Source organism: Tachyglossus aculeatus, chromosome 11 (assembly GCF_015852505.1).
Source record: "Tachyglossus aculeatus isolate mTacAcu1 chromosome 11, mTacAcu1.pri, whole genome shotgun sequence".
In the NCBI taxonomy this organism is placed as follows: Eukaryota; Metazoa; Chordata; class Mammalia; order Monotremata; family Tachyglossidae; genus Tachyglossus; species Tachyglossus aculeatus.
Window position 1 is genome coordinate 11,036,536 of NC_052076.1, and position 27,344 is coordinate 11,063,879.

The window sequence follows — 27,344 nt, forward strand, 5'->3', positions numbered from 1 at the left end:
CTTCCCAAGCGCTTAGTACAGTGCTCCGCACACAGTAAGCGCTCAATAAATACAATTGATTGATTGACTGTCTCTATATAATAATAATAATGATGGCATTTGTTAAGCGCTTACTATGTGCAAAGCACTGTTCTAAGCGCGGGGGGGGGGATACAAGGTGATCAGGTTGTCCCACGTGGGGCTTACAGTCATCATCCCCATTTTACAGATGAGGTAACTGAGGCTCCGAGAAGTTAAGTGACTTAAACCAAGGTCACACAGCAGACATGGCAGAGCTGGGACTCGAACCCATGACCTCTGACTCCAAAGGCCGGGCTCTTTCCACTGATCCACGCCGGGCCATGTTGCCGACTTGCACTTCCCAAGCGCTTAGTCCAGTGCTCTGCACACAGTAAGCGCTCAATCAATACGATTGATTGATTGATTGAATGAATGCGGGTGAAGGAGGAAGAGAAGGCCTTCCCTTTGCCCTGAGTAAAGATGGCGGCGTCCGCGCCCCGTCTCCTCCTCCCTACATCCGGGTACACCTCCCCGTCTACCCCCCCCCCCCCCCACCATGTGGGGGTTGCCTCAGGCCGCCCCAAAATGACGACGATGGTGCGCATGCGCCTGGGGTCCGGCCTCCCGGCCGGGGGCTTTCCACAGGCGACGGCCGAGGGCCGGCGGGGCGGGATGGCCGGGCGGAGTCGCCGGGGCGACGGGACTCGGCCGCCGCTTTGGGGCCGCCACAGCGAGTAGGGCGGGCCCGAGGAGGAGGAGGAGGCCATGGCGGGGTCGGGCCCGGACGTTCTGGACGAGTTCACGGCCCCCGGCGAAAAGACGGCGCTGCTGGAGCGGAGCACGGCCCGCATCGAGGGGCTGTTCGCCGTGGCCCTGGCCGTGCTGGGCGGCCCCGAGCCCGACACCGCCGCCGACGACGACGACGCCCTCGCCGGGCCCGGCCGCATCTGGCTGCAGCTGACCGGGGCCAAGGAGCCCGTCCGCAGGGCCAAGGTAACCCCACGATCCTCGGCACCGGAGCCAGCGCAGTCAATCAATCAATCAATCGTATTTATTGAGCGCTTACTGTGTGCAGAGCACTGGACTAAGCGCTTGGGAAGTACAAGCTGGCAACAAATAGAGACGGTCCCTACCCAACAGCGGGCTCACAGTCTAGAAGGGGGAGACAGACAACAAAACCAAACATACTAACAAAATAAGATAAATAGAATAGATAGGTACAAGTAAAATCAATCAATCGTATTTATTGAGCGCTTACTGTGTGCAGAGCACTGTACTAAGCGCTTGGGAAGTACAAGTTGGCAACATATAGAGACAGTCCCTACCCAACAGTGGGCTCACAGTCACGGAGGGAAGCCTCGCACCCCTACTGTGTGCTAGCCGCTGGGCTGGCTCAAAGATCGACGGTCCAAGTGGGGGGGACGGGACAGGTTTGAACCTCCCTTCCCCCCGTTTTACAGATGAGGAAACTGAGGCACGGGGCAGCTAGTAATAATTATAGTATTTGTTGAGCCGTGTCAATAATAATAATGATGGCATTAAGCGCTTACTATGTGCAAAGCGCTGTTCTAAGCGCCGGGGAGGTTACAAGGTGATCAGGTTGTCCCACGGAGGGCTCACAGCGTTTAATAATAATAGTTATGACATTTATTAAGCGCTTACTATGTGCCAAGCACTGTTCTAAGCGCCGGGGAGGTTACAAGGTGATCAGGTTGTCCCCCACTGGGGGTTCACAGTCTTAATCCCGATTTTACGGATGAGGTACCTGAGTGAGGCACAGAGAAGCTAAGTGACTTGCCCAAAGTCACACAGCTGACAATTGGCGGAGCCGGGATTTGAACCCCTGACCTCTGACTCCCAAGCCCGTGCTCTTTCCACTGAGCCACGCTGTTTAATCTTACAGATGAGGTAACTGAGTCACTGAGAAGTAAAGTGACTTGCCCAAAGTCACACAGCTGACAGTTGGTGGAGCAGGGATTTGAACCCATGACCTTCGACTCCAAAGCCCGTGCTTTTTCCACTGAGCCACACGTCAAGCACTGTTCTAAGCGACAGGGTAGATACGAGGTAATCAGGTTGTCCCACATAGGGCTCACAGTCTCCATCCTCATTTTACAGTTGAGGAAACCGAGGCACAGATAAGTGAAATCTCTTGCCCAGGGTCACACAGCAGACAACTGGTGGAGCCGGGATTAGAAGGGAGTGGCCAGGGGTCTGGAGACTCTGAGGATCGTCCTTGTCCCCGCCGTCAGGGCCTTTGGGATCTCACCTTCCACCCCTCCTCATCGTGACCCCCAGTTTTCAACGGTCGGTTGGTTTTTTGGGGGTCCCCCTGGACCCTCAGACTCCCCTGCACTTGCAAGGGTTCGGCCCCGGCCTCCCAACACCTCAGCTGTTCCCCACCCGGAGCGCAATCCCGCCTGTCATTCCCAGTTTGCTCCCGAAACTTCGGCCCCGGGCTCCCCACTTTCCCCATCTCCGAAACCCAGTGAGCCTCCCAAACCCGTTCCAGGGAACTGTTTGTTTACCTCTGGCCAGTCCTTAGAAAACGTCTCCGTTCGAAGGAGTTCACGATTATTCAGACAGCTTGTCATCTTCCAAAGCCTGCTCATGAGGTAGATAATAATAAATAACCTATTACTGTTAAGTGCTTATTAGGTGCCAGGATAATCAGATCGAACGCAGTCCCTGCCCCACGTGAAGTATCAGGAAAACAAGGTTTTACTGCCAATTTGGTTGATAAAGGAAACTGAAGCCCAGAAAAGTTAAGTGACTGGCCCCAGGTCACACAACAGACAAGTGGCAAAGCCGGGATTGCAGTAGTAATCATGGTATTGGTTAAGCGCTTACTATGTGCCAAGCACTGTTCTAAACTATATTTGATGCTGTTGCTATTGATGCCTGTCTACTTGTTTTGTTGTCTGTCTCCCCCTTCTAGACTGTGAGCCCCGTGCTGCGTAGGGATTGTCTCTATCTGTTGCCGAATTGTACTTTCCAAGCGCTTAGACCAGTGCTCTGCACACAGTAAGCATTCAATAAATACAATTGAATGAATGAATGGGTAGATATAAGGTAATCAAGTTGTCCCACGTGGGGCTCACAGTCTTAATCCCCATTTTACCGATGAGGTAACTGAGACAACCCAGGTCACCTCATTCCCCGTCCTGTCTCTTCCCGGTAGTCCATGCTTCTCTTTGATGAGTCGGTGGGTTGGGCCATCCCTGCTTTCCATTTGGAGAAACTGAGGCACAAAGGCATTTGTGACTTGACCAGGCTCCCGTAGCTGGGGTTAGAAGTGGGTGCCCCTCCCTCGGCACCTCATCACACTTGCCTGCTCTGCTCCACCTGTTGACTTGTTTCTCTCTAACCCACTGCGTCAGTACCTCTAGTCAGGGAACCCCGAAAGGCCCAGAGGACTTCCTGGGGCATACGAAACCGGCATCCTTCAGGGTGAGGGAGAAGGAGGGGGCAAACCCCTGTGATTGGCTGGTACCCGTGAGAAGACAACTACATGAATTTATGGGCCGTGTTTTGCGTTTTAGGAAGTTTGTCTCCTTCCTGAGCCAGAAGGAAAGGGGAAGAGTAAGGCTCTTATGTACTGTGTCAGAGGAGGCTTGCAAAAGCCTGGGTTAGAATCAGTCCAGAGAGGGGAAAAGCGGGTGTTCTCATCGTATACATCTACTGCTATTTTGTTCTTTTTTTGTGAGAAGTGGAAAACAGGAATTTGAGTGCTGAAATTTTAAAGGCGGGTGGGGGAGATGCATCTTTCTGCCCGGCTTTTGGATAAAGGAATATTGCTTAATCCAACCTTTTCAAAATTACATAAAGCTCAAATCTGTAGATTTATACTTTAGGGATACTGTGTATATACTACCGGGTCTCTTTGCACAGCTCATACAACATTCCTTGACCTAGCTGGGAACCTAATGGGTGGTCAGTGTCATTGTAATCTGTGTGCATTATGAGTACTACAGCACCTGGCCTTTCCTTGCATTGTGCCAAGCCTGCTGCATGTAATGATCTGGGTTTAGCATTCAAATTTGCATATGTACAATCTTCCTGCAGCTTAATGTTGGGAAGGAGCTTGACCTGGAAGTCAGAGGACCTGGGTTTTAATTCTGGCTCAGCTACTTTTCTGCTGTGTGATGTTGGGTGAGTTCATGGGCAAGGAGTGTTATATTGTACTTTCCCAAGCACTCAGTAAGCTCTCAATAAATACAATCAAATGAATGAAAGTCACTTCACCTCTTTGTGCTTATCTCAACTGGAAAATAAGGATTAAGACCATGAGCCCCTGGTGGGACAAGGACTGTGTCCAACCTGATGATCTTGTATCCACCCCAGTGCTCGGTACAGTGACAGACACACAGCTATCCCTTAGCAAATACCGTAAGAAAGCAGCGTAGTGTAGTGAATAAAGCACAGGTCTGGGAACCAGAGGACCTGGGTTCTCTGGGCTGTAAACTCATTATGGGCAGGGAGTAGATCTGCTCATTTTGTTGTATTGTGCTCTTCCAAGCACTTAGTACAGTGCTCTGCATATAGTAAGTGCTCAGTAAGTACCATTGATTGATTGATTCTCATCCCAGCTATACCACTTGCCTGCTGTGTGACCTTGGGTGAGTCACTTCACTTCTCTGTGCATCAGTTTCTTCAACTGCAAAATGGAAATTCAGTACCTTTCTCCCTCCGATTTAACTCTGAGCCTCATGTGGGACAGGTACTGTGTCCGTCATGATTAACTTGCATCTGTCCCAGCGCTTAGAGCAGTACTTGGCACATAGCAAGCTCTTAACAAATATCATTTAAAAAATAATTTTTTAAAAAAGTAGCGTTGTCAGCACACAGTACCAAATCTAACCTCTCAGACTGGCAATTTCCACATCCCCTTGCTCTTCTCACTCATGCCGGTAAAACTCTAATTGTTGCCCCACCAGTTTTCAAGTGGGTGAGTGGGTGGTTCAGAGCCATCTGCCTGTGCATCCGCAAGCCTGACCTAAAACCCAGAAGAAAGCACAACGAAAGTGGTGTTAACATGCCTTCTATTTCCCACTGCCTGTTTTCACTTTTTCTCTTGCGGCAAGAGGGAGGAATGGGAGATGGCGTCAAACTTCTCTTCACCTTTATCCCCCCAACGTGCCTGAATTGCAGGAGATTGTATTGGTCCCTTGCCTCTGTCCTTTCCAGTTTCACTTGAATACAGAATGACAAAGGCAACTCGGTGCAGGTGGGTAGGTAGTCATGTCATGGGACAGGGTACGAAGCTAGAATGTACTGACACAGGGTGAATGTGGCCTGGCTTGAGCCCTATTTGAATATCCTATCTGCAGGGTGCTTTGGGTTATTTGCCAGGCAGCAGAGCTGCAACTGTAAATGTGGGACTTTTTGTGCACCTGCAGTTGTTCTAGTGAGCTGCCAAAATTAAGTCACCGGCTCCAGTAGACATGCACAGTAGCACCACCCAAAAGTACAGCCCAGGTCTGTTCGACTGTTTTGTTTGTTTTGGGGTTTTTTTAATGGTATTTGTTAAGCACTTACTATGTGCCAGGCACTGTACTAAGCACTGGGGTAGATACAGATTACTCAAGTTGGACAAAGCCCCTGTCCCACATGGGGTTCATAGTCTTAATCCCCATTTTCCATCTGAGGTTCCTGAGGCCCAGAGAAATGAGGTGACTTGCCCAAGGCCACACAGCAGACAAGTGGCAGAGCCGGGCTTAGAACCCAGGTCCTTCTAACTCCCAGGCCCGTGCTCTACCCATTAGGCCACTCTGCTTCTTACTGTTATGGTGCTGTGGCCCAAACCTGATGCCATTGGTCCAAGATAGGAGGGAGGTGTGAAATCATGGCCCTCCCAGATACACACTGTCTACCACCTTAGTGTGACCTCTTCCTGCTGCCAGCAGAGAGCTGGTGGTGGTGGTGAGTTGGTAAAAAGGAGATAAGACTCACCTGTATAGGTGAAAATTATCAGACATTCTGGAAAGCCCCAGAACCAGGAAGTTAACTCCTCCTAGAGGGAAATCTGGTTTACAAGGGATGTCAGTCACTCACCCGGTGACATCATGAGGAACCCAACCGTCTCCCAGAGAGGAATTGGGCACCCTGGAAGGCGGGTGTCAGAAAATGCGAGAAAAGCCCCAGGCCTCCAAAGGGGAAGGTAGCCCATGGGATTGCTGTAGGCCAGAAGAGCTTGAATTTCAGCTGGGTGGACTACCATGGGAGACCCTGGGTACTGAGTACCCACACAAAGGACCTCCCAAGGGCAGCCCAGCAGGGTGCCAGGAGCTTGGGAAGCCTTGTCTTTCACTTAGGAGCAAGTGCTAAGTCAGGGATAGGTGTTTATTCCTGGCCCTCTTCGAGGGTTCTACTGTTGTTGGAGTTGAAACCTCCAAACCTAGTTAAATGATGGTTAGGGGTTAATAATTGTGGTATTTGTTAAGTGCTTACTGTGTCCCAGGCACCATGCTAAACGTCGAGGCAGATACAAGCTGTTCATAACTGAGCTGTGTGTACGAAACCCACCAGTTCCGAGAGACTCACCATCACAGTGAGGTGACCAGAGCTTTGGAGTTCCCTCCAAATCAGTCAATCAATCAGCAGTGTTTATTGAGTGCATATTTTGTTTTGAGCACTACGAAACACATAGGAGAGTTCAGTACAGTTGGTAGACATGATCCTTGCTGTCTAGGAGCTTACAGTAAAACGGAGGAATCTCATCAGGCTGAGCAGAATCTCAGTAGAATCAACAGAGGAGCGGCATGGCCCAGTGGATAGAGCACAGGCCTGGGTGTCAGAAGGACCTGGGTTCATTCATTCATTCAGTCGTATTTCTTGAGCGCTTACTATGTGCAGAGCACTGTGCTACTAAGCGCTTGGAAAGCACACTACAGCAATAAAAAGAGGCAGTCCCTGCCTTATCGGGCTTAGTTGGGGGAATTCTATTGCTGAGCACTTACTGCATGCAGAGCACAGCATAATGGAGAGTACAGCATAATGGAGTTGGTAGACACATTGCCTACCCTCAAAGAGCTTACGGTCTAGAGGGACAGACATTAATAGAAATAAATAAATTATGGATATGTACATAAGTGCTTTGGGCCTGAGGAAGGGGTGAATAAAAGGAGCAAATCCCGAGTGCAAGGGAGATACAGAAGGGAGTGGGAGAGGAGGAAATGAGAGCTTAGTTAGGGAAGGCTTTGAAGGTGGGGAGAGTATGGGAGAGTAATCCCATAGCCCTTTAGCCTAGCTCAAATCTGGATCCTCAGCCCTCCAACAGATTAGGCTCTGCCAGGCTGGAGCAATGAGTCAGGGAGGGCCGGGAGGGCCACAGTTTGTCAAGACCAAACCATTATTTGCTGTAAGTTGTATTTGTTTAAGGAACAAATGTATTGTGACATCACTCCTGGAGGGAGGTGGGCTTTTTTCGTTGTGGCAAAGCTGCAAAGGCACATGAGTTCTGATAACTGAAATAAGATAAAAAGAAAATTCTGATCAGTTACAAAGCCCAGAAACATCAGTGTACAAAGGAAACTCTTAGATAGCAGTCTTGGACTGTATTCAAGCAAGATATGTGTATATGGTTTGAATGAAAGAGATGAGCATCAGTTGTGCTTTAACGCATGTTACTTCTGCTTAGGTGTTTGTTGTGGGAGGAAGAGGAAGAAAAATGATAGGAATAAGAGCTAGGGTATTAAGACTTTATTAGGTGATAAGCTTTGAGGTTAAAAACGAAGATAAGATTGGACGTGGTCTCTGCCTCACAATCTGAGGCAGAGAGCCTACTAGAACAGGTTTTTTATCTCCACTTTACAGTTGAGGACACTGAGGCACAGCAAAATTAAATGAGTTGCCTAGGGTCACCCAGTGAATAAATGATAAGAGTTGGGATTAGAACCTCGGTCTCTTGATGCCGTCTTATGCTCTTTCCACAGGCCATGAAGTAAAACATAGACAGGAGAGTAGTTGGGTTTTTTTTAATTACATTTTGCTCTGTCTTGGAAATAGTTGTTGAGGTTGGGTTAGTTTTCTGTTTTCTTTCTGGAAGAAATAATTAAATAAAAAAATATGAATTATTCAGGAGATTAGTGGATTTGTTCCAGAGAAATCAAAAGCATAATTTGGTTAATCAGGAAAAAGTTTTGTAACCTGTTTGACGTCCAAGATGTCTTTTAGCTTTTTTTGTCAGACTATCTGATAGCAGTGTCTAAAAATAACTTATTAAATCTTTTTTGGCATCTGGATGTCAAAATGGAGACCGAGGGGTCTGCTTCACCTGTCGTTGTCTCCAACACAAAATAGGATGGCACTCAGACTAGGCGGTTTCATTTTCAGCTTCATATTCAACAGACCACCTCTCTCCCCACCTTCAAACCCTTAGCCCCCCTAAGAGGCCATCCCTCACTAAACCCTAATTTTCCCTACTCCCTCTCCCGTCTGCATCACCTCAGCACTTGAAACTGTATCCTTTAAACAAATGACATTCATTCCACCCTCAGCCCCACAGCACCTTTGTACAAATCCATAATTTATTAAATGTCTGTCTAGACTGTAGGCTTCTTGTGGGCAGGGAACCTGTCTACCCATTCTGCTGTACTGTACACTCCCAAGCACTTAGTACTTGGTACTTAGCACTTAGTGCGGTGCTCTGTATACATTAAGTGCTCAATAAATACCATTGATTGATTGATAATAGTATTTTGAGTGTGTCCAGAATGTTGTAGTAAGAATGATTCTCAGAATGTCCATGAGTATTGGTAATTATTATTCATGGGTAACAAGTGATGTGCTCTTCCCCTACACCGATTCTTAGCCAGAAGTTACATGCTTCTAGTTGAAATAACATGTTTTGTTGTCACGTGCCAACACCAAACTTGGTTTGCGCAACTTAGGCTTTTTCCAGAAAAGCCTGTCATTTCTATATAAGCACTTAGAAACTGTATAGCATTGATATCCCTTATGGTAACATAGAATGTGGAAAGTGGTGTTTTTTTGGGTTTTTTTTTAAAGAGGAAGACGTGAAACCTCTCTCCACCTTTTAGCAAATAGTGACATTCTGTTGAAATGTGTAAGATGTGTCACTTGTCCTCAGGATCACAAACTAAGTCTGCTTGGTTGTCGATGAGCTGGGGTGATGCGTTTAAGGGATAAGAGAGTGGTTTGTACCTGGCAGTTCTTTCTGAGAAAGTCAGTTGTGGTGATATGTCTCGTAATGGAGGTGTTAACCAATATCTGGATTTTGTCCGCTGAATCATTTCTTAAAAGCCGTTGCTAATGAATTTGACCTCTGCTGTACTTAAGTGTGTGCCAGGCTTCATCTCGGTCACTCTTTGTTTTTCCCTGCTTGAACTGTACCTGTTTTGTTTTATTTTTAATGACATTCAAATTCAGTCGCCTTGGCAGATGGCTTATGAGACGGTGGCCAGGACTAAACCATGTCCCATAAAAGTATACCAGCATGGTAAATGCATAAGAAATGTCTCCTGTGGGGACTTAAAACTAGACCATAAGTTCACTGTGGACAGGGAACATGCCTTCCAATTATATTGAGCCCTCCCAAGTGCCTAGTACAGTAAGCGCTCAGTAAATACCACTGATTGATTGATTAAAACTTCGGATTTTTAAGATATCTATGAACTCTTCAGCCCTCAGTGGGCCTTTTATGTGGCTTCATGAGGAGCCAGGCCTCCCATCGTCCCGACTTGTAGTTAATTTTGATAATGAACTATTCTGGTCATTTACCGAGCCCTCACTTTGTATGGAGCATTGGGAGACACCCGAAATAGGTCTATAGCCCGAATCCTGGCCTTACAGTTTGCCCTCTTCATTCCTCACAAGCTAACCTACTCACTGTGCTCTCTTGATGTCAACTTCTTGTTCCTCCTCATGCACTCCCTCCCACTTCAGGCCACTGCTGTCCCCATCTTCAAAGCCCTTCTGAAATCACACCTCCTACAGGAAGCTTTCCCTGATTAATCGCTAATCTCCCCCTCCTATACCACCTCCCTTCACTGTGATTTCAGCCATTCTGAGTCACCTAGGCACTAAGAACTCACAACCTCCCATAGCACTTAGGTACATATCTTTACATTTTATTGCTCCTTTACTGTATTTCAGTGTCTCCTTTACTAGCTTGTAAGCTCCTAGAGGGCAGGGATCATCTAAACTAATTCTGTTGTACTCTCGGAACTGCTTAGTACAAATCTCAGAACATAGTGAGTGCTCAATAAGTAATAAGGGAAGTATTCATTGAGCCCCAGCTCGATGCAGTGAACCATGTAAGATGCATGGGAAAGTAAGATAGAATTAGTAGTTGTGGGTGGGGGATGTATCTACCAACCCTGTTATATAGTACTCTCTCAGGCATTTAGTACAGTGCTCATGACACATTAAGTACTTGATAAATACCATTGTTTGATCCCTGCCCACAAGGCTCTTACATTCTAATGACAAAACAAATATATAAATATTTACAACTAGAGTGGTCAGGTAATGGTATCTGTTTTTTTAATGGCATTTGTTAAGCACCTACTATGTGACAAGCACTGTTCTAAGCCCTCGGTAGATTGAAGTACAGTGTTCTGCACACAGTAAGCACTCAATAAATACGATTGAATGAATGAATGAAGCTAATTATGCAGAATCCACATGGGGCTCACAGTTTAAGTAAGAGGGAGAACAGGTAATGAATCCTCAGTTTTGCAGTTGAGGATACTAAAACACAGAGGAAGTGAAGTGACTTGCCCAAGGTCACACAGCAGGCAAGTGGTGGAGCTGGAATGAGAACCTAGGTTCTTTGGCCCCCAGGCCCATGCTTTATTCAGTAGGCTACTATGCCTCTGTTGAATGTTTACTGTAGACAGAGCAAGCTACTAAGCACTTGGGAGACAAGATCCTTGCCTTCAAGAAGCTTACAGTCTAGCAAGGGAGATAGACATAAAATAAACTACAGCTGGGGGGAAGTAGCAGAATCTAAGGATGTTTTACTGAAGTGCAGTGAAGGTGGGAGTGGAGTGAATACTTAAGTGCTTCCAGGGAGGGAGAATAAATGACTGCATAAATATATAGACATGAGTGTTGAGAATGGGTGTGAAGTTCCTAAAAACCACAGTTTGTTGATGGGTTTCTATGACTTAGGGTACTGGGAAATTAATCGGGAAGTCTTGTTGGAAGAGGCTGAATTTTAGGAGAGCTGCAGCTTATAGGACTTGGGGGGTGGGATGTCCAGCAGGGGGAACGGCACGAGGGAGGGGCAGAAAGATGATCTGTGCAGCATGATTGATTGACTCGAGTGGAAAACTAGCTGATGGAATTTGATGAACTAATAGACTGTGAGCCCACTGTTGGGTAGGGACTGTCTTATGTTGCCAACTTGTACTTCCCAAGTGCTTAGTACAGTGCTGCACACAGTAAGTGCTCAATAAATATGATTGATTGATTGATTGATTGATTAATAGTGAAAAGAGTGGGGAGTAGCTCCAGATTATAATCACACTCCTATTTTAACTCTGTCAGTATATGAGAGTCATGCTCATTTCTGGAGCTCAGATTTGCTGGATTCCCAGAGAAAAGTTCTACTGTTGTGGGCTGTGAATGTGTCTATCAACTCTGTCATAATGTACTCTCCCAAGCGCTTAGTACAATGCTCTGCGCACATTAAGCACTCAAAAAAATACCATTGATCAATTGATTTCCTTTCCAGAGACCCCCTAGTCTTCTCACCGTTAGCATCATCATCAGTCAATCAGTGGAGTTTATCGAGTGTTTACCATGTATAGAGCCCTGTACTGAGTGCTTGGGAGAATACACTACAGTGGAGTTGGTAGAAACAATCCCTGCCCACAAGGGAGCCCACAGGCCAGAGGATGGGGAGGAAGAAGAAATAAAGCTCAGACAGGTGTCTCAAGGGAGTTTTGAACTGACAGATCTGGGAAAGCTGCCAGGACAGCTATATACCCTATTAAATACAGAGAACATTCCAGTTCTCCTAACAGAAAATTTGGTTCTGTACATACCCCCAAAAGACTGTGGGGATCTACCTGCAGGGAACTACTAATTTCTCTCTGACTAGTTCAGAAATCCTTCTGGGGAAGAATTTTACTCAATGAATGGTATTTATTGAGTGCTCACTGAGTACCAAGAACTGTACTAAGTCCTTGGAAAAGCACAGTGTGATAGTTGGTAAACACGGTCCCTGCCCACAGGGTGTTTACAGTCTGTTGGGAGAGGAAAGACAGACAATAAAATAAATTACAGATGGAGGAAGTAGAGGATAAGGATATCTACACGAATGCTAGCTAGAGAAATTTGAGAGTGAAAAGAGGAAAATAGGCCTAGGAGAGTAAATATTGGGCAGCATTGGGAAGAAAAGGATTCCCTTGGTGCCACTATCAAGAGGGTGGATCCCGCTATCAAGTCGATCATTGATATTTAATGAGCAACAACTGGGCACTGTACTAAGATCTTAGGCAGACTGTCTAGACCAAATTCAGTGTCATCTACTCAATATTTCTCGAGCACCTGCTCTAAACTGAGCTAGAGGTTTTTGCATTTGAATCAATGATTCAGTTTTAGAGGGATAACCCCCTTGCCTGCCTACCCCAGCCACGCCTCTACCCCTAGTTTCCTCCAAGTGTTCATGGACCCAAAACAATCTTGGGTTCCTTACTTGTTTGTGGCTTCAGAATGCTAAAGGGCTGGTGTATGTTTTCAAGTAAATCTGTGGCTTTTATTCTAAAACTCTGCAGTGTGACCTTGAGCAAGTCACTTCACTTCTCTGTGCCTCAGCTACCTCAACTGTAAAATGAGGATTGTGAGCCCCATATGAGACATGGACTGTGTCCAAATGGATTACCTTGTAACTACCCCACAGTTTAGAACAGTGCCTGGCACATAGTAAGCACTTAACAAATGCTATAACCACCCCCACCCCTTCCAAAAAAAAAAAGGTATAGGACTCATGGAAAGTCAGATCAGTCCCCAAACTTTCTTCCCACTAGAACATAATTAAGAAAGCCTTAATCCCAGGAACACAGAACCATTTTTCTTTCTAACGTAGCCCAAACTTGGTTCCCCAGGACCAGAACCTTTGGCTTGGATTCCCTGAGGAATTTCTTGGAGTTCCCAAGGCCCTCGCTGACCAATCAATCCAGGCATGTGGTGGAACTCCCTGCAATTTTAAAGTTGCTGCCAAGTCCCTTGGGATTCCCCCATGTACAGCAGCATCATTTGGAAATACTGCTTCTCCTCCCCACCTTTCCCAAACCCAATGTCATTCTTGTTGGACTGGGCCATATCACTCTTCCTCTACAAGGGGCCAAGGAAGCTGTCAAACCAAGATATTACTTTGTTGACTTCTTTGACTAATTGACTTCAATAATTAGAAAAGAATGAAAGAGCAGTCCAGACAACATGGCTTATGACTTAGTTTTAAAGCAGAAATACAGAAGCTCCCTATAAATACAGGCTAACTCCCCAAGAGTAGCAGTTGTAGCCAGAACTATGAATTGGAAATAGTTTCAGATGGGGTGCCCACTTATCATTTGGAGCAAGAGGATGGGGAATTTGGGAGGGTGGCTTCTGTGGAGTGGGGAGACTTCCTTGCAAACAATGTTAGGTTTATGGGTATTTGAGCATAATGAAATGCCTTTTCAATTCATCAATCAGTAGTAGTTATTGAGCACTTAGCCTATCAATCAATGGTATCTATTGAGTGCTTACTATATGTAGGGCACGGTACTAAGAGCTTGGGAGAGTACAGTACAATCAATCAATCAATCGTATTTATTGAGCGCTTACTGTGTGCAGAGCACTGTACTAAGCGCTTGGGAAGTACAAGTTGGCAACATATACAGACGGCCCCTACCCAACAGTGGGCTCACAGTCTAGAAGTACAAGAGAAGTACAAGAGAATTACTAGTACAAGAGAATTAGAGATGAGTTAAGTATAATGCCAAGGTTACGGGCTTGTGAGATGGAGGATGGTAGTGTAGAGGATGGTAGAGAAGCAGCGTGGCTCAGTGGAGAGAGCCTGGGCTTTGGAGTCAGAGGTCATGGGTTCAAATCCCGGCTCCGCCACTTGTCAGCTGTGTGACTTTGGGCAAGTCACTTAATTTCTCTGTACCTCAGTTACCTCATCTGTAAAATGGGGATGAAGACTGTGAGCCCCATGTGGGACAACCTGATCACCTTGTAACCTCCCCAGCACTTAGAACAGTGCTTTGTATGTAGTAAGCGCTTAATAAATGCCATCATTATTATTATTATTATTAATGTAAGACACACCAGCCTGTGATCTTTTTAGTCCTAAGGAACCAGAAGTACCTTGAGTCAACTACGATTATGGCCACCCTACTTCCATAGTCCAGTGTTTCCCTCAGGGCTAAGCATAATTTCTTTTCCATCTTTTCCTCCTTTCAAGTCTTCTTCTTTATGGTATTTGCTAAGCAATCATATTTGTTGAGCACTTACTGGGTTCAGAACAACATACTAAGCACTTAGTGAGAGTACAATATAACTGAGTTGATAGACATGTTCCCTGCCCACAACAAGCTTACAAGCGCTTACTGTGTGTCCTGGTACTAAGCCCTGGGTAGATACAAGCTAATCAGTTTGGACACAGCCCATGCCTCATGTGAGGCCTACAGTTTTAATCCCCATTTTACAGATGAGAGAACTGAGGCAATGAAATGAAGTGACTTGCCCGAGGTCACACAGCAGCCAAGTGGCAGAGCCGAGATTAGAACCCAGGTCCTGTCGACTCCCAGGCTCTTGCTCTAACCACTGTGCCTTGCTGCTGCTCCTCTGCCTCTCCTTCCCTCCTTCCTCACTTCTTAGTCTTCCCTTTTTGTCACCTTCTTAGTGAGGCTAGTGGTAAGTTTCACCTCAGAACAGTGCACACAACCCAGCCACTTCCAACATCTGGGAAGCCAAGAGGGCCTTGAGCCGTGAGAAACAGTATCCCGTGGAGGTGGGGCCATCAGCAGCATGGCTCAGTGGAAAGAGCCCGGGCTTTGGAGTCAGAGGTCGTGGGTTCAAATCCCGGCTCCGCCTCTTATCATCTGTGTGACCTTGGGCAAGCCACTTAACTTCTCTGGGCCCCAGTTCCCTCATCTGTAAAATGGAGATGAAGACTGTGAGCTCCACGTGGGACAATCTGATTACCTTGTATCTACCCCAGCGCTTAGAACACTGCTTGGCACATAGTAAGATCTTAACAAATACCAACATTATTATTATTATCAGGAAGTCCAGCCACTTTTTGGAAATGCTGATGAGAAAAGCCCAGGTGTCTGCCCTGAAGGAAGACATTAACAGTTGAATGCAGGGTGTTGGTGTGGTGTTCAAAAATTATTCAACCAACAGGGAACTGCCCAGGGCTTATCTCCCTTATGCAGATGAGAAGGGTGAGGCCCACAATCTAGCTTTACCTTCTCTAGACTGTAAGATCTTTGTGGGCAGGGAGCATGTCTACCAAATGTGTTATATTGTACTCTCTCTCAAGCACTTAGTAGAGTGCTTTGCACACAGTAAATGCTCAGTAAATTTGGTTGATTATTCCCCCTTAGACAGATGAGAAGACTGAGGCCCACAATCTACCTTCTTCCCTTATACAGAGGAGCCTGAGGCCCAGAGAAACTGTGACTTGTCCAAGATTATACAGCAGACCAGTTGCAGGAGGATTCAAACCAGAGTCTTCTGACTGTCAGTCCCATACTTTTTCTAGTAGGCCATACTGTCTCACCTGTCAGCCTCCAGTTTGCAGCAGAAATTGGAACACTGGGTAGCTTCCACTCACAGTAATAATAATAGTAATAATAATAATAATAAATGTGGCATTTAAGCACTTACTATTTGTCAGGCACTCTATTAAGTCCTGGAAGGGATACAAGCAAATTGGGTTGGACACAGTTCCATGTCCCACATGAGGCTCACACTCTCAATCTCCATTTTACAGATGAGGTAACTGAATCACAGAGAAGTGAAGTGACTTGCCCAAGGCCACACAGCGGATAAGTGGCAGAGCTGGGATTAGAACTCATGTTCTTCTGACTCCCAGGCCCAAGCTGTCTCCACTAGGCCATGCTGCTTCTCACCTAAGGGTACTGGGTCCCTAGGCTTTCAACATCACAACTTAATTTCATCTCACTGACAAACGCATAGCATCCTGTTTCCATTAAGCCCTCCTGGAGCTTTTTAGGGCTAGTTCTTTGTCCTTATCCATGTACATTCATTCTCACAGCAAGGTGGGGATTGAACTCTGGGACAACCTGGCTTATTGCTGTAGGCCTTTGCCCCAAGCATTTGTTTACTTCACCTGAATATTTAAGGATTTTATATCTTGGGCCAGGTCACTCAGAGCTCCTGGTGTTATCTGACAGACCTCACGTGAATTATTTCCTCATTCAGCTCCCTCCACCTGATCAAAAGTTGGAATTGCCCTTGTGTAATATACCTGGAGGGAGGCTTGTGGGCACACAGGCACACCTCAAATGCAAACACCCAGCATTGACTTCATTCCATCGGCCTCTCCAAATAGCGCTATTCACGTAATGTGAAAGGATCAGGCTTGGAATCAGAAGATGCAGCTTCTGGGAGTGAACTTTAACCTTGTGGGACTGAAAAGCCCAAGGTCCTCCGCTTTGGGGCCGCTTAGACGATACTTGCTTGGGCATCCTGCCACGATCCATTCTCCTCAAGGGCCTCACCCAACCGTGTGGTACATTTCAGAACTAATGGGATGGCAGGCAGTCTAGGACATCTTGTACCCTGTACCGCTTCAGCCCTTCTGAGCCACCTAAGCCCTTAAGAACGTAGAATCTCCCTTCACGCTTTTGTGCATATCTTACGTAATGTTTTACTTAAGTACGAACTCAAAGTGCATATCCCCTTTTTCCTTCTCCCTCCTCTCTGTAATCTAATGTATTCAGTATGGTGAGTTTTCACCCTGGGTTTTGACTGCACACTGTTGGAAGAAAGAGTTTTGCTCTTGGGTGTGAGGTCAGCCATGAGTTTTCCTTTAAGCGTGGATTTGCAAGAACATAAGCCCTCCATTATGGAAGATCTGGGTGCATAGTATGAGATTAGTATGTGAACATTTAGGAGTGGTGGTGATTTTTTGGTTTATTTAGATACTTTTAGGTATAGTAATAGAAACTGTTGTTGCAAAATAAAAGGGAAGTCATTTTGCATTGAAAACCCGCAGACTCTTTTTTTTGCTCAAGTTTGAGGAAAACTAGTAGGGGAAGAACAGTTTTTCAGCTAAACACTGCAGCTGAGATGACCAGGAGCTGGCCCTGCCTGACAGACTGATAGTCATGAAGTACCGGTCAGTAACTCAGGAACTGGGCAAGCAATCTAATATAACTGAGAAGCAGCTGTGGACTAGTGGGTAGAACACGGGCCTGGGAGTCGGAAGGACCTGGATTCTAATCCCGGCTCTACCACTTGTCTGCTGTGTGACCTTGGGCCAGTAACTCTGTGTCTCAGTTACCTCATCTGTAAAATGGGAAATAAAGACTGTGAGCCCCATGTGGGACAGGGACTGTGTCCAGCCTTATAAACTTGTATCTACCCCAGTGCTTACTACAGGGCCTGGCACATAGTAAGCACTTAACAAATGCCATAAAAGAAAAAAAAAAAACTCTAGAATGTAAAGCTCAAGGTCAGTCTCTTTGGACATTTTAAGACTTGCTTGCAACAAGTGGCCAATTAGATATTGTTGGGGTTGTGGGGAGGGGGGGTTGGTATTTGTTAAGCACTTATTATTAAGCACTTATGTGCCTGGCACTGTACTAAGCACTGAGATAGATACAAGATAATCAGGTAAAACAGTCCATATCCCTCATGAGGCTCACAGTCTTAATCCCCTGTTTATAGATGAGGTAACCTAGGCACACAGAACTGAAGTGACTTGCCCAAGGTCACACAGTAGACAAATGGCAGAGTCGGGATGCCATTCACTGATCTGATTCCAAATATTGGATGAAACTACATGAGGCAAATTTTATATAAATTCTCGTGAGTCCATTTGTCATCAACACACAAAGATGGCAACATCAATACTATCCATTTGAGGGCATAATGAAGGGTATCATGGCTGTAAGCCTAATGCCTCACCTCTGCTCATTCATTTATTCATTCAATCATATTTACTGAGCGCTTACTGTGTGCAGAGTACTATTCTAAGCACTTGGGAAGTATACGTTGCCTACATATAGAGATGGTCCCTACTCAACAATGGGCTCGCAGTCTAGAAGGGGGAGACAGACAACAAAACATAACATCTGGACAGGTGTCAAGTAGTCAGAATAAATAGAATTAAAGCTAAATGTGCATCATTAAAATAAATAGAATACTAAATATTTACAAGTAAAATAAGTAGAGTAATAAATCTGTACAAACATATATACATGTGCTGTGGGGAGGGGAAGGAGGTAGGGCAGGGGGGATGGGGAGGAGGAGAGGAAAAAGGAGGCTCAGTCCGGGAAGGCCTCTTGGAGGAGGTGAGTTCTCAGTAGGGCTTTGAAGGGAGGAAGAAAGCTAGCTTGGCAGATGTGTGGAGGGAGGGCATTCCAGGCCAGGGGGAGGATGTGGGCTGGGGGTCGACGGCGAGACAGGCGAGAACGAGGTACAGTGAGGAGGTTAGCAGCAGAGGAGTTCATTATCTTGCATAGAAATAATAATGATAAAAATAGTAATTGTGGTATTTAACGTGGCTTAGTGGAAAGAGCATGGGCTTGGGAGTCAGAGGTCGTGGGTTCTAATTCCGGCTCCGCCACTTGTCAGCTGTGTGACTTTGACCAAGTCACTTAACTTCTCTGGGCCTCAGTTACCTTCGTCTGTAAAAATGGGGATTAAGACTGTGAGCCCAACATGTATCAACCTGATAACTTTGTATCTACCCCAGCACTTAGAACAGTGCTTGGTACATAGTGAAGTGCTTAACAAAGACCATCATTATTTATTTAAGCAGTTAATATATGACAGGCACTGTACTAAGTACTGGGATAGGTCCTAGGTAATCAGGTCAGATAGAGTCCCTATCCTAAATGGGGAGGGATCATGTGCATGTTCCCCCCACCACCACGCCTCACCCTCTCTGTCTCTCCACATATACACACACGCTCTCATACTCCACTATTTCCCCTATCCCTAATCTATTTTAATGTCTGTCTCCCCCTGTAGACTGGAAGCTTCTTTGTGGGCATGGATTGTGTCTCCCAACTCTATTGTATTGTACTTTACCAAACACTTAGTACAGTGTTGTGTCCACAGTAAGTGCTCAATAAATACCATTGACTGATTATGAAGGAGGGAGAATAAGTATTTAATCCCCAGTTTACAGATGAAGAAATTGAGGCCCAGAAAAGTTGTGACTTGACCAAGACCTCACAGCAGGCAAGTAATAGGAGACAGGATTAGAACCCAGGCCCACTAGGTCTTTCCACTAGTGCTCTTTCCACTAGGCAACACTGTTCTTTTTGCAAAGGGGAGGGCCAGATCTCTCCCCAGTTTACCTCACTGATTAGTCTATATCTGCTCTTTTAATTAGCATAAGCATTTTGTTGGTTAAGTTTATTCTACTTCCTACAAGGTAGCACAAGCATTTCTTTGGCTTACTCTGTGTTTAGTAAACAAAGCAAAATTTTGCCGGACCAGGCTACTGATCTGGGAACTACACTTTTCTTTGAAGGGAAACAACGCAAGAGCGAAAGTATTCTCAATCAATCAATCGTATTTATTGAGCACTTACTTTGTGCAGAGCACTGTACTAAGCACTTGGGAAGTACAAGTTGGCAACATATACAGTCCCTACCCAACAGTGTGCTCACAGTCTAAATTCTCGATTTTGGGGCTTGAAAGGGAGCAGGAAGAAAAATGCTCAAGCTGAATTTACAACCTGGGGATTCTCCCTTGGCAGCTCCCCTTTTCATCCTGAAGTTTCACTGATGTTGAGCCAGTCAATCCATGGTGTTTATTGAGCACTTCCTGTGGGCAGAGCACTGTACTATGTGCTTGGGAGAGTACACCTAAGTAGGAACAATCCCTGCCCTAAAGGAGCTGACATGTGCATATTGAAGTCAGCGACTAGCCCAGAAGCTAACATTCCAATTAAGTTAGCGGCTTGTGGAACTCTTCTTTATTTACATTTCATAGAGTGGAACTTCTTTTTACAAATACATTCCCAGGATATATTTCAGTAGGTGCCATGCTCCCAGCTCAGCTCTTGTTTGCTCTGCCATTGTAAACTCTTAAGTTACATAGCTTGAACTCTTCAATAACACACACCAGAGAATTTTTAGCTTTGAAAAAAGAAAACGAACATGCAGTTTCAAATGCAGTGGAGGTAATACAGTGCTCAACACTCCACTTTGCCTGTGTTTTTCATCCTTAGAAGCAAATTTTCCCTTAACTCTTTTTTCTTATTCTGCCTTCTTTCCACGGTTCTTCAACCTAAAATTTCAAAGAAATCCAGTCAAGGTGTTTTTTTTATTTGAAGTGTGTTCCAGGGATCTTCCGCTCAGTCTGTGGGCATAGTCTTGGATGAGCAATATGTAAATACCCAAAGTTTATTGTTTGGTTCCCAAAATTAGCCTTCTTCTGGAATTAGTGTAGTCTTAGTCAAATGAAAGCATTTTTCCGGTTTTAGTTTAAAGCCTCAGTGGGTATTTTTGAAAGCTATATATACATACTCTGTAGCCAAATAGCGTTTTGGAGTGTCTTTATGTTTCCTGTCTTCTCATTTCAGGAATATATTAAGGGGCTCTGTGAACCTGAATTAGAAGAAAAAGAATGTTATCCGAAGGACATGCACTGTATTTTTGTTGGGGCCCAGAATCTGTTTCTTAGGAGCTTGATTCAGGATACGTGTGCCGATTTGTCAGTCTTGGAAATAGGAGTGCTCGGTGTTAAAGGTCACGCTGAGGCCGTGGTCATGGCCCAAAGTCACATTCAGCAGCTTGTGAAACTCTTCGAGGGAAATGAGAACCTCCCAAGCAGCAGCAAGGAATCCGACGTGAAAAAGGAGTTTAAGCAGTTGGTTGAAGCGCACGCAGACAAATACACCATGGACTTGTTGATTCTGCCAACCTCGCTGAAAAACGAACTCCTCAACTTGGCGCGGGGTGAGGATGCGGGTGGAGCAGAGGAGGCCTCAGGCGAGATTCTGGGCTTCAGAAGAACGGCTGAGTTTCCGTACTATGGGAGGCAGAAGTTGACCGTATCTAAAGATGCAAGAGGGTTGCCGGATGAAGCGAGAAATAAAGCCGGGACTCCAGTTTCGGAGCTCACCAAACAAATGGACACGGTATTTTCTGGAAGCTCGGAAATGCCTTTCATACCTGTCAATGGCGTGATCCTGGCAGAAGAATCCCTTTGCAGAGAGAGGGTGTGCAATAAAAGGAGGTTTTCTGATCCTGAAGAAAGACTTCCCAAGAAGCAGTTTTCTTTGGAAAATGTTCAAGAGAGCCAGCCGACACCTGAGTCTAAGACTACAGCTGGAGTGGTAGTTATCGATCTGTTTTCTGATGCTGAAGACTTAAACTCAGAGGCGAAGGATACCAGTGAGGAAATGGAATATAACATCCTCGTGAACTTTTTCAAAACCATGGGCTATTCCCAAGAAATTGTAGAGAAAGTTATCCGGGAGTTGGGTCAACTTACAGAACCCTTAATACTCTTAGAGGAAATTGAAAAGGAAAATAAAAAGTTCCAGGAAAAGAAAGAATTGTTACCTAGGACTTTTCCCCAGGGTTCTGGGACAAGTGAAATGCAAAATAAATGTGTTTCCAGCATCCAGAATACACCCAAAATGCAACGTGTGCTTAAGGAAACGATGGCTCACATAGGGCAAAATGTAGCAGAAAAGCCACCTCATCGTCCATTCGACCCAAAAGAAAAATGGCATCCGTTGAGTGGTAAAACTAACACTTTTAGTACAGTCCCACCCAAACACCAGCAAGAAGTTCAAAGTTTCAATCAGAGGGATATTTTCAGCGCAGAGCTGGAAACCGATGGATTTTCCCCGTCTGTCCACCCCCTCAACGACCCGCCCGGTGATAGAGGAACTCTCACGGATGTGGACTGTGTGGCAAGAGGAGCTCCAGACCGTCACCCTCGAGGACCTGTCACCCCTGAAAATGAAGCGCCACGGTGTTCAGCGGCCCTCAGGCAGCTCAAGAGGAATTCTAAGACTGAATGTGAGAGCCTGCTAAGATGTAGCAATCCATTGCAGTCTAAACCGGCTGGCCAACCCCTTCCTCCAAAACCTACCTGTCCATGCCAAAAGGTGGTCCCGGGCATCGCTGCTAAGCCAGCAGGGCTGTCGAGTCCCCAGAACGATCCCTCAGTTACCGGGGTTCAAAGATTTAGAGAGAATCTAAAAACGCCATACAAACTGGAGTTAAAAAATGAACCAGGGAGATCAGATTTAAAGCACATTGTTATAGACGGAAGCAATGTTGCAATCACGTAAGTACTGCTAACCTCTTCTGTTGGTCACACAAATGCTGAACCTTGTCATTTGGAGGGTTTTTTGTTTTGTTTTTGTTTTTTCCAAGGCTGGCAGGATCACTCAAACTCTTGGACAGTGAAATACACCTCTCCTGACTCTCACCGATTAACTGGCACTTTAAGCTCCCACCTCAATCTGGAAAGGCCCAGCTGCTCTGATACAGAGTTCCCTGACCTAGAGAGACTCCTCTCCAGTCATATGTGGTCATGTGTAGAGAAGCGGTGTGGCCTAATGGAAGAGAGCACAGGCCTGGGAGCCAGCTGACCTGGGTTCCAATCCTGCCTCTGCCTCGTGTCTGCTGTTTGACCTTGGGCAAGTCATTTCACTTCTCTGGACCTCAGTTACCTCATCTGCAAAATGGGAGTTAACTCGTACTCCCGCCTTACTTAGACTGCGTGCCCCATGTGGGACAGGGACTGTATTCAACCTGATTAACTCGTATCTACCGTAGTGTTTAGAACAGTGCATGGCACATGGCTAGCGCTTAACAAGTACCAATCAATCATATTTATTGAGTACCTGTTGTGTGCAGAGTACTCTAATAAGCACTGGGAGAGTACAGTATAGCAATTTAACAGTCTGTGGACACGTTCCCTGCCCACAGCAAGCTTACAGTGTAAAGGATCATTATTACCATTATTATTATTATTACGTATAGAAGCAGTGTAAGACACATCTCTACACCCTGATCTCTCCAGTACTGAGCAAAGCCTGAAGGTTGGGTCCCAGAGTGGTCATAATTATGGCAGAGGAGAATATTCCTCTTCCCTCTTTGTAGCTCCTCATTGGGCCCTCTGGGTTTTTACGTAGGTCAATGGGGTAGGACTTTAGGTTCTAGAGGGATTATTCTCAGGGTGAGCTCCATTCCAGGATTTGCTCTCTTATGGACATTGCTCTGTTCAGGAAAACATGCTGGGAAGGGGGACAGCTGAAAGCGCAGGGCACCAAAACCAAACCTACCCTGGATTCAGATGGTCGGTATAGATTCAGGCATACTCCCTTAGGCCTCTCCGACATCCCATGACATGCACCTTGGCTTCGGGAGCAGACTGTAGGAGTGGGAGGCTCCACCCAGTGACCAGCAAGGTCATGGTATCTCTGAGTCTCAGAGAGCTAAGAGGCAATGCTTTTGACCCAAGCGTTGATTCCCTTTTTTTTAATGCTATTTGTTATACGCTTACTTTGTACCAGGCACTGTATTAAGCACTCAGGTAGATACAAGCTCATCAGGTTAAACACAGTCCCTGTCCCTTGTGGAGCCCACAATCTTAACCCCCATTTGACAGATGAGGGAACTGAGGCACAGAGAAGTACAGTGACATGCTCAAGGTCATGCAGCAGAAAAGTGATGGAGCCAGGATTAGAACCCAGGTCAGCTGACTCCCAGGACTGGGCTTTATCCAGTAGGCCACACTTCTAGACTGTGAGCCCACTGTTGGGTAGGGACTGTCTCTATATGTTGCCAACTTGTACATCCCAAGCGCTTAGTACAGTGCTCTGCACACAGTAAGCGCTCAATAAATACGATTGATTGATTGATTGATTGATTCTTCAGTGCTGATTTTTTTTTTGACAGCCTGCTGTTTTGGGGATTAAAAAAATAGACCTGAAAAGCTTCATCATGGGACAGAGTAATTGGGTATTCAGAACTGCCCTGTGCAGTGCTCATCTGTGGTTAGACTGTCTTCCCTCATGACGTGTAGTCACCCACCATTTGCAAAGACACCGTGATAACTGATGGCTTCCCTGCATTTAGCTAACTTTTTAGCTCTGAATTCTGAGACAGTCACACAGTATGTTCTGCTGAAGAGTGAGAAGGTGAATCAAATGGAATGTCTTTAGAAGAATTGTTTAAAGGTTTATTTAAAACAAAACCCAGTCTGAAGTTATTTTGCAACAAAAAAAACCACAATACGTTTTCCTTTCAGTCATCTCTACTTAGGAGCAACATTTCTTTTTAGAGAAGGCTTTTAAAAGAAATGCTTCTGATAGTTTTCTTTTCGGGTAGGTCCGTAATTTATAACATATTTGAGCGTGGACTTTGTCAGCTGATGAGAACTATTCAAAGAAGTAAGCTTGAGAGCTTCCTATTTTAATAGAAAAGAATTCCTAAACCTTCTCAGCTTTGGAGGTCTTTTTTTAAAATGTACTTTTTGAGAACTGTTTTAACCTATGTAACGATGATCAGTGTCATGACTTAGAGCTGCAGCAATACAAAAACACAGTTCAATTCACAGTTCATAGTTCAATTATTATGATTATCATAACTCTGGTGGTTAAGATGGTATTGTGAGCCTAAGCAGAAAAGGTACAGTGTGAACCCAGTACCTATCCAGGCCTGTTCGCAAATAAGAAATGACAAATATGATTGTGGGATTACATTGAATTGTATGTGCTTCAATTTCTTCAGGAAACTCAGTTTTAGGGTAGGTCTTGATGTTTCAGACTCTGTTATTTAGCGATTGGGCGTACCGTTGCTAATTATTTAACCTTTCTACTTGCTTTGCTGTGTATGTGTTCCCTTCTTGCTTTCTGCGTTTCCCTAGTGAACCTGTTTTTCAGTTCTTGGTGGGACCCAGCAATAATTTAGCTATTCAAAGTGAAGATAATAGTATCTGCAGTGACACCCTTAAAGGGACTTAGCCTTGTTGGTTCCAAGAACAGTAATGATAATGGTAACAATACTTGTGATAGTTGTTAAGGATCGACTATGTGCTAAGTGCTGAGGTAGATACAGGATAAGTGGGCTGGACTCAATCCCAGTCCTACATGGGATTTACAATCTAAGGAGGAGGGAAAGTAGGTTTCTTATCCCCATTTTTCAGATGAAGAAACTGAGGCCCAGAGAAGTTGTGATTCGCCAAAGATTGTCATAGAAGCAGTGTGGCCTAGTAGATAGAGCACAGACTTGGGAGTCAGAAAGACCTGGGTTCTAATCCCAGCTCTGTCACTTGTCTGCTGTGTGACCATGAGCAAGTCACTTCACTTCCTCTTTGCCTCAGTTACCTCATCTGTAAAATGAGGAACAAGACTCTGTCCCATGTGGGACATGGGCTGTGTACAACCTGATTAGCTTGTACTTACCCCAGTGCTTAGAACAGTGTCTGACACATAGTAAGCGCTTAAATACCATTTTAAAAAAAAACAGTTGACAAGTGGCAAGAGCTGTGATGAGAACTCAACTCTCTGATTCGCAAGCCTTTGCTCCTTCCTCAATTATGATTTGGAAATGCAGGGATTTTCTCCTTTTTTAGAACCAAAGGTGCATCTTATTTTTCAATTCCACCTACCTTGGGTTCCCTTTAGGATAGTAATGTAAAAAGCCAGAGTTGAACCAGTTGAGCCTGAGATAGTTTTACGCTTAAAAATTCAGGTGGCCAAACCAAATTAGACTTGACTGTTTCAAACAGCAGGCCTAATTTTATTCAGTCTTCAGAACTTTTCCTTCCTGATTTTTGCAACCTAGCCTTGATGTGAATGGCCAGCTATTCCAGTAAGCACTGCCTGAAGCAAGAGAAGCTTGCTGTACCCCTTCCCCAGTGCTTCTCCACATCTGGTTAGAAGTGCAGTCTGGACAGGAGAGTATTCTCCAGGCCCTGAGCCAGTTTTGAAAACAGAAACTACCATGAAAGAGCAGCAAATGAAAAAGCCTGACACTTCAGTGCTATAGTAATGTAACTATTAGATTTGAATGTGTGTGGTATTTTGAAGACTTGAAGTTTGTGGCAGGTTTAGTGAGTTGACCTCAGTTTGGTCATTGTCGGAATTGCTTCAAGGCCCTAGGAGTTGGCATGTCGTAAAGTGAATTTGGCAACAGGATTCAACTGAGAATTTCCCGGTCTATGGTGAAAGTCCCCTGAAATCCATGATGAAGATGTTGTTAGATGATGTTAGATGAAGGCCAACTATGAAAAGGACAATGGAAGGAGATAATTTTATCAGGGGCTTTATTTTAAAATCTCAAATTGAATTTTTTACATTTTTTCCTGTTTAGTTTCACAGTCAAAAGCTGCCTATTGATTTGTTCACTTTGTGCTTGACAGGTAATTGATCAGTTTCATGTACCCATTAAAAAGTATGTTCTGTAAAGCTGTATATTTTTATCCGTGTGCATCAAATGTGCAGTATTTACATAAATAACATCTGGTTAACTAACATCTAAAGACTCATTTTTCCCTTTGCCTCTCCCTAAATTCAAGCACATAATAATAATTTGGTATCTGTTAAGTACTTTGTGCCAAGTGCTGGGATTGGTACAGAATAATCAGATTGGACAGAGTGCCCATGGGACTCATAGTCTAAGGGGGAGGGAGAACAGGTGTCTTATCCCCATTTTACACAGATGAGAAAACTGAGGCCCCGAGAATTGAAGTGTCTTGCCAAACATCACACAGCAGGCAAGTAGCAGGGTGGGATTAGAACCCAGTTCCCCTGACCCCCAAGCCATTGTCTTTTCCATTCAGCCACACTGCTTCTGCTCTATCCTTTGAGTCTCTTGTCTGTTACCCCCTTACCTAAATGAGGTCTTCTAGTTAGGCTAGAACCAGATAGGTAGCATTTTTTGTTGTTGTTTTTTTTCTTTTTTCTTTTTCTGGAGTTTCTCAGGAAGCACTCACACCATCCTCTCCAGGAAATCCAAAGAATAGGGGTGTGGCAAACCAAGCCACACTTGCTGTTTTATAATAGCGACAAGGGATAGCATTTCAGCAACTAAAGAAATAACTTTTGACATTAGACTAAGGATACTAGCCGAACCTTGAAAGCCCTTCCTGAAATACAGCCAAAATTTCCAGTCATTTCTGACAAAGTTGTGTTTGGTAGTGGTATATGA

The 27,344-nt window shown here is 45.2% G+C and overlaps 1 protein-coding gene across 2 annotated transcripts in view; it reads left to right on the plus strand.

Moving 5' to 3' along the window:
• Window positions 1–662: 662 nt before the first annotated feature.
• Window positions 663–27,344, plus strand: part of N4BP1 (NEDD4 binding protein 1) — a 43,888-nt gene continuing 17,206 nt past the window's right edge. Inside the window, exons 1-2 of one of the 2 annotated variants that reach the window (XM_038753611.1) lie at window positions 663–993; window positions 20,750–22,470. In XM_038753611.1, the coding sequence (XP_038609539.1) occupies window positions 766–993; window positions 20,750–22,470 (1,949 nt within the window). In that variant the 5' untranslated portion in view covers window positions 663–765. Of the gene's footprint in view, window positions 994–3,005; window positions 3,025–20,749; window positions 22,471–27,344 lie in introns of those variants that run through there. The other variant, XM_038753612.1, reaches the window with a different exon arrangement.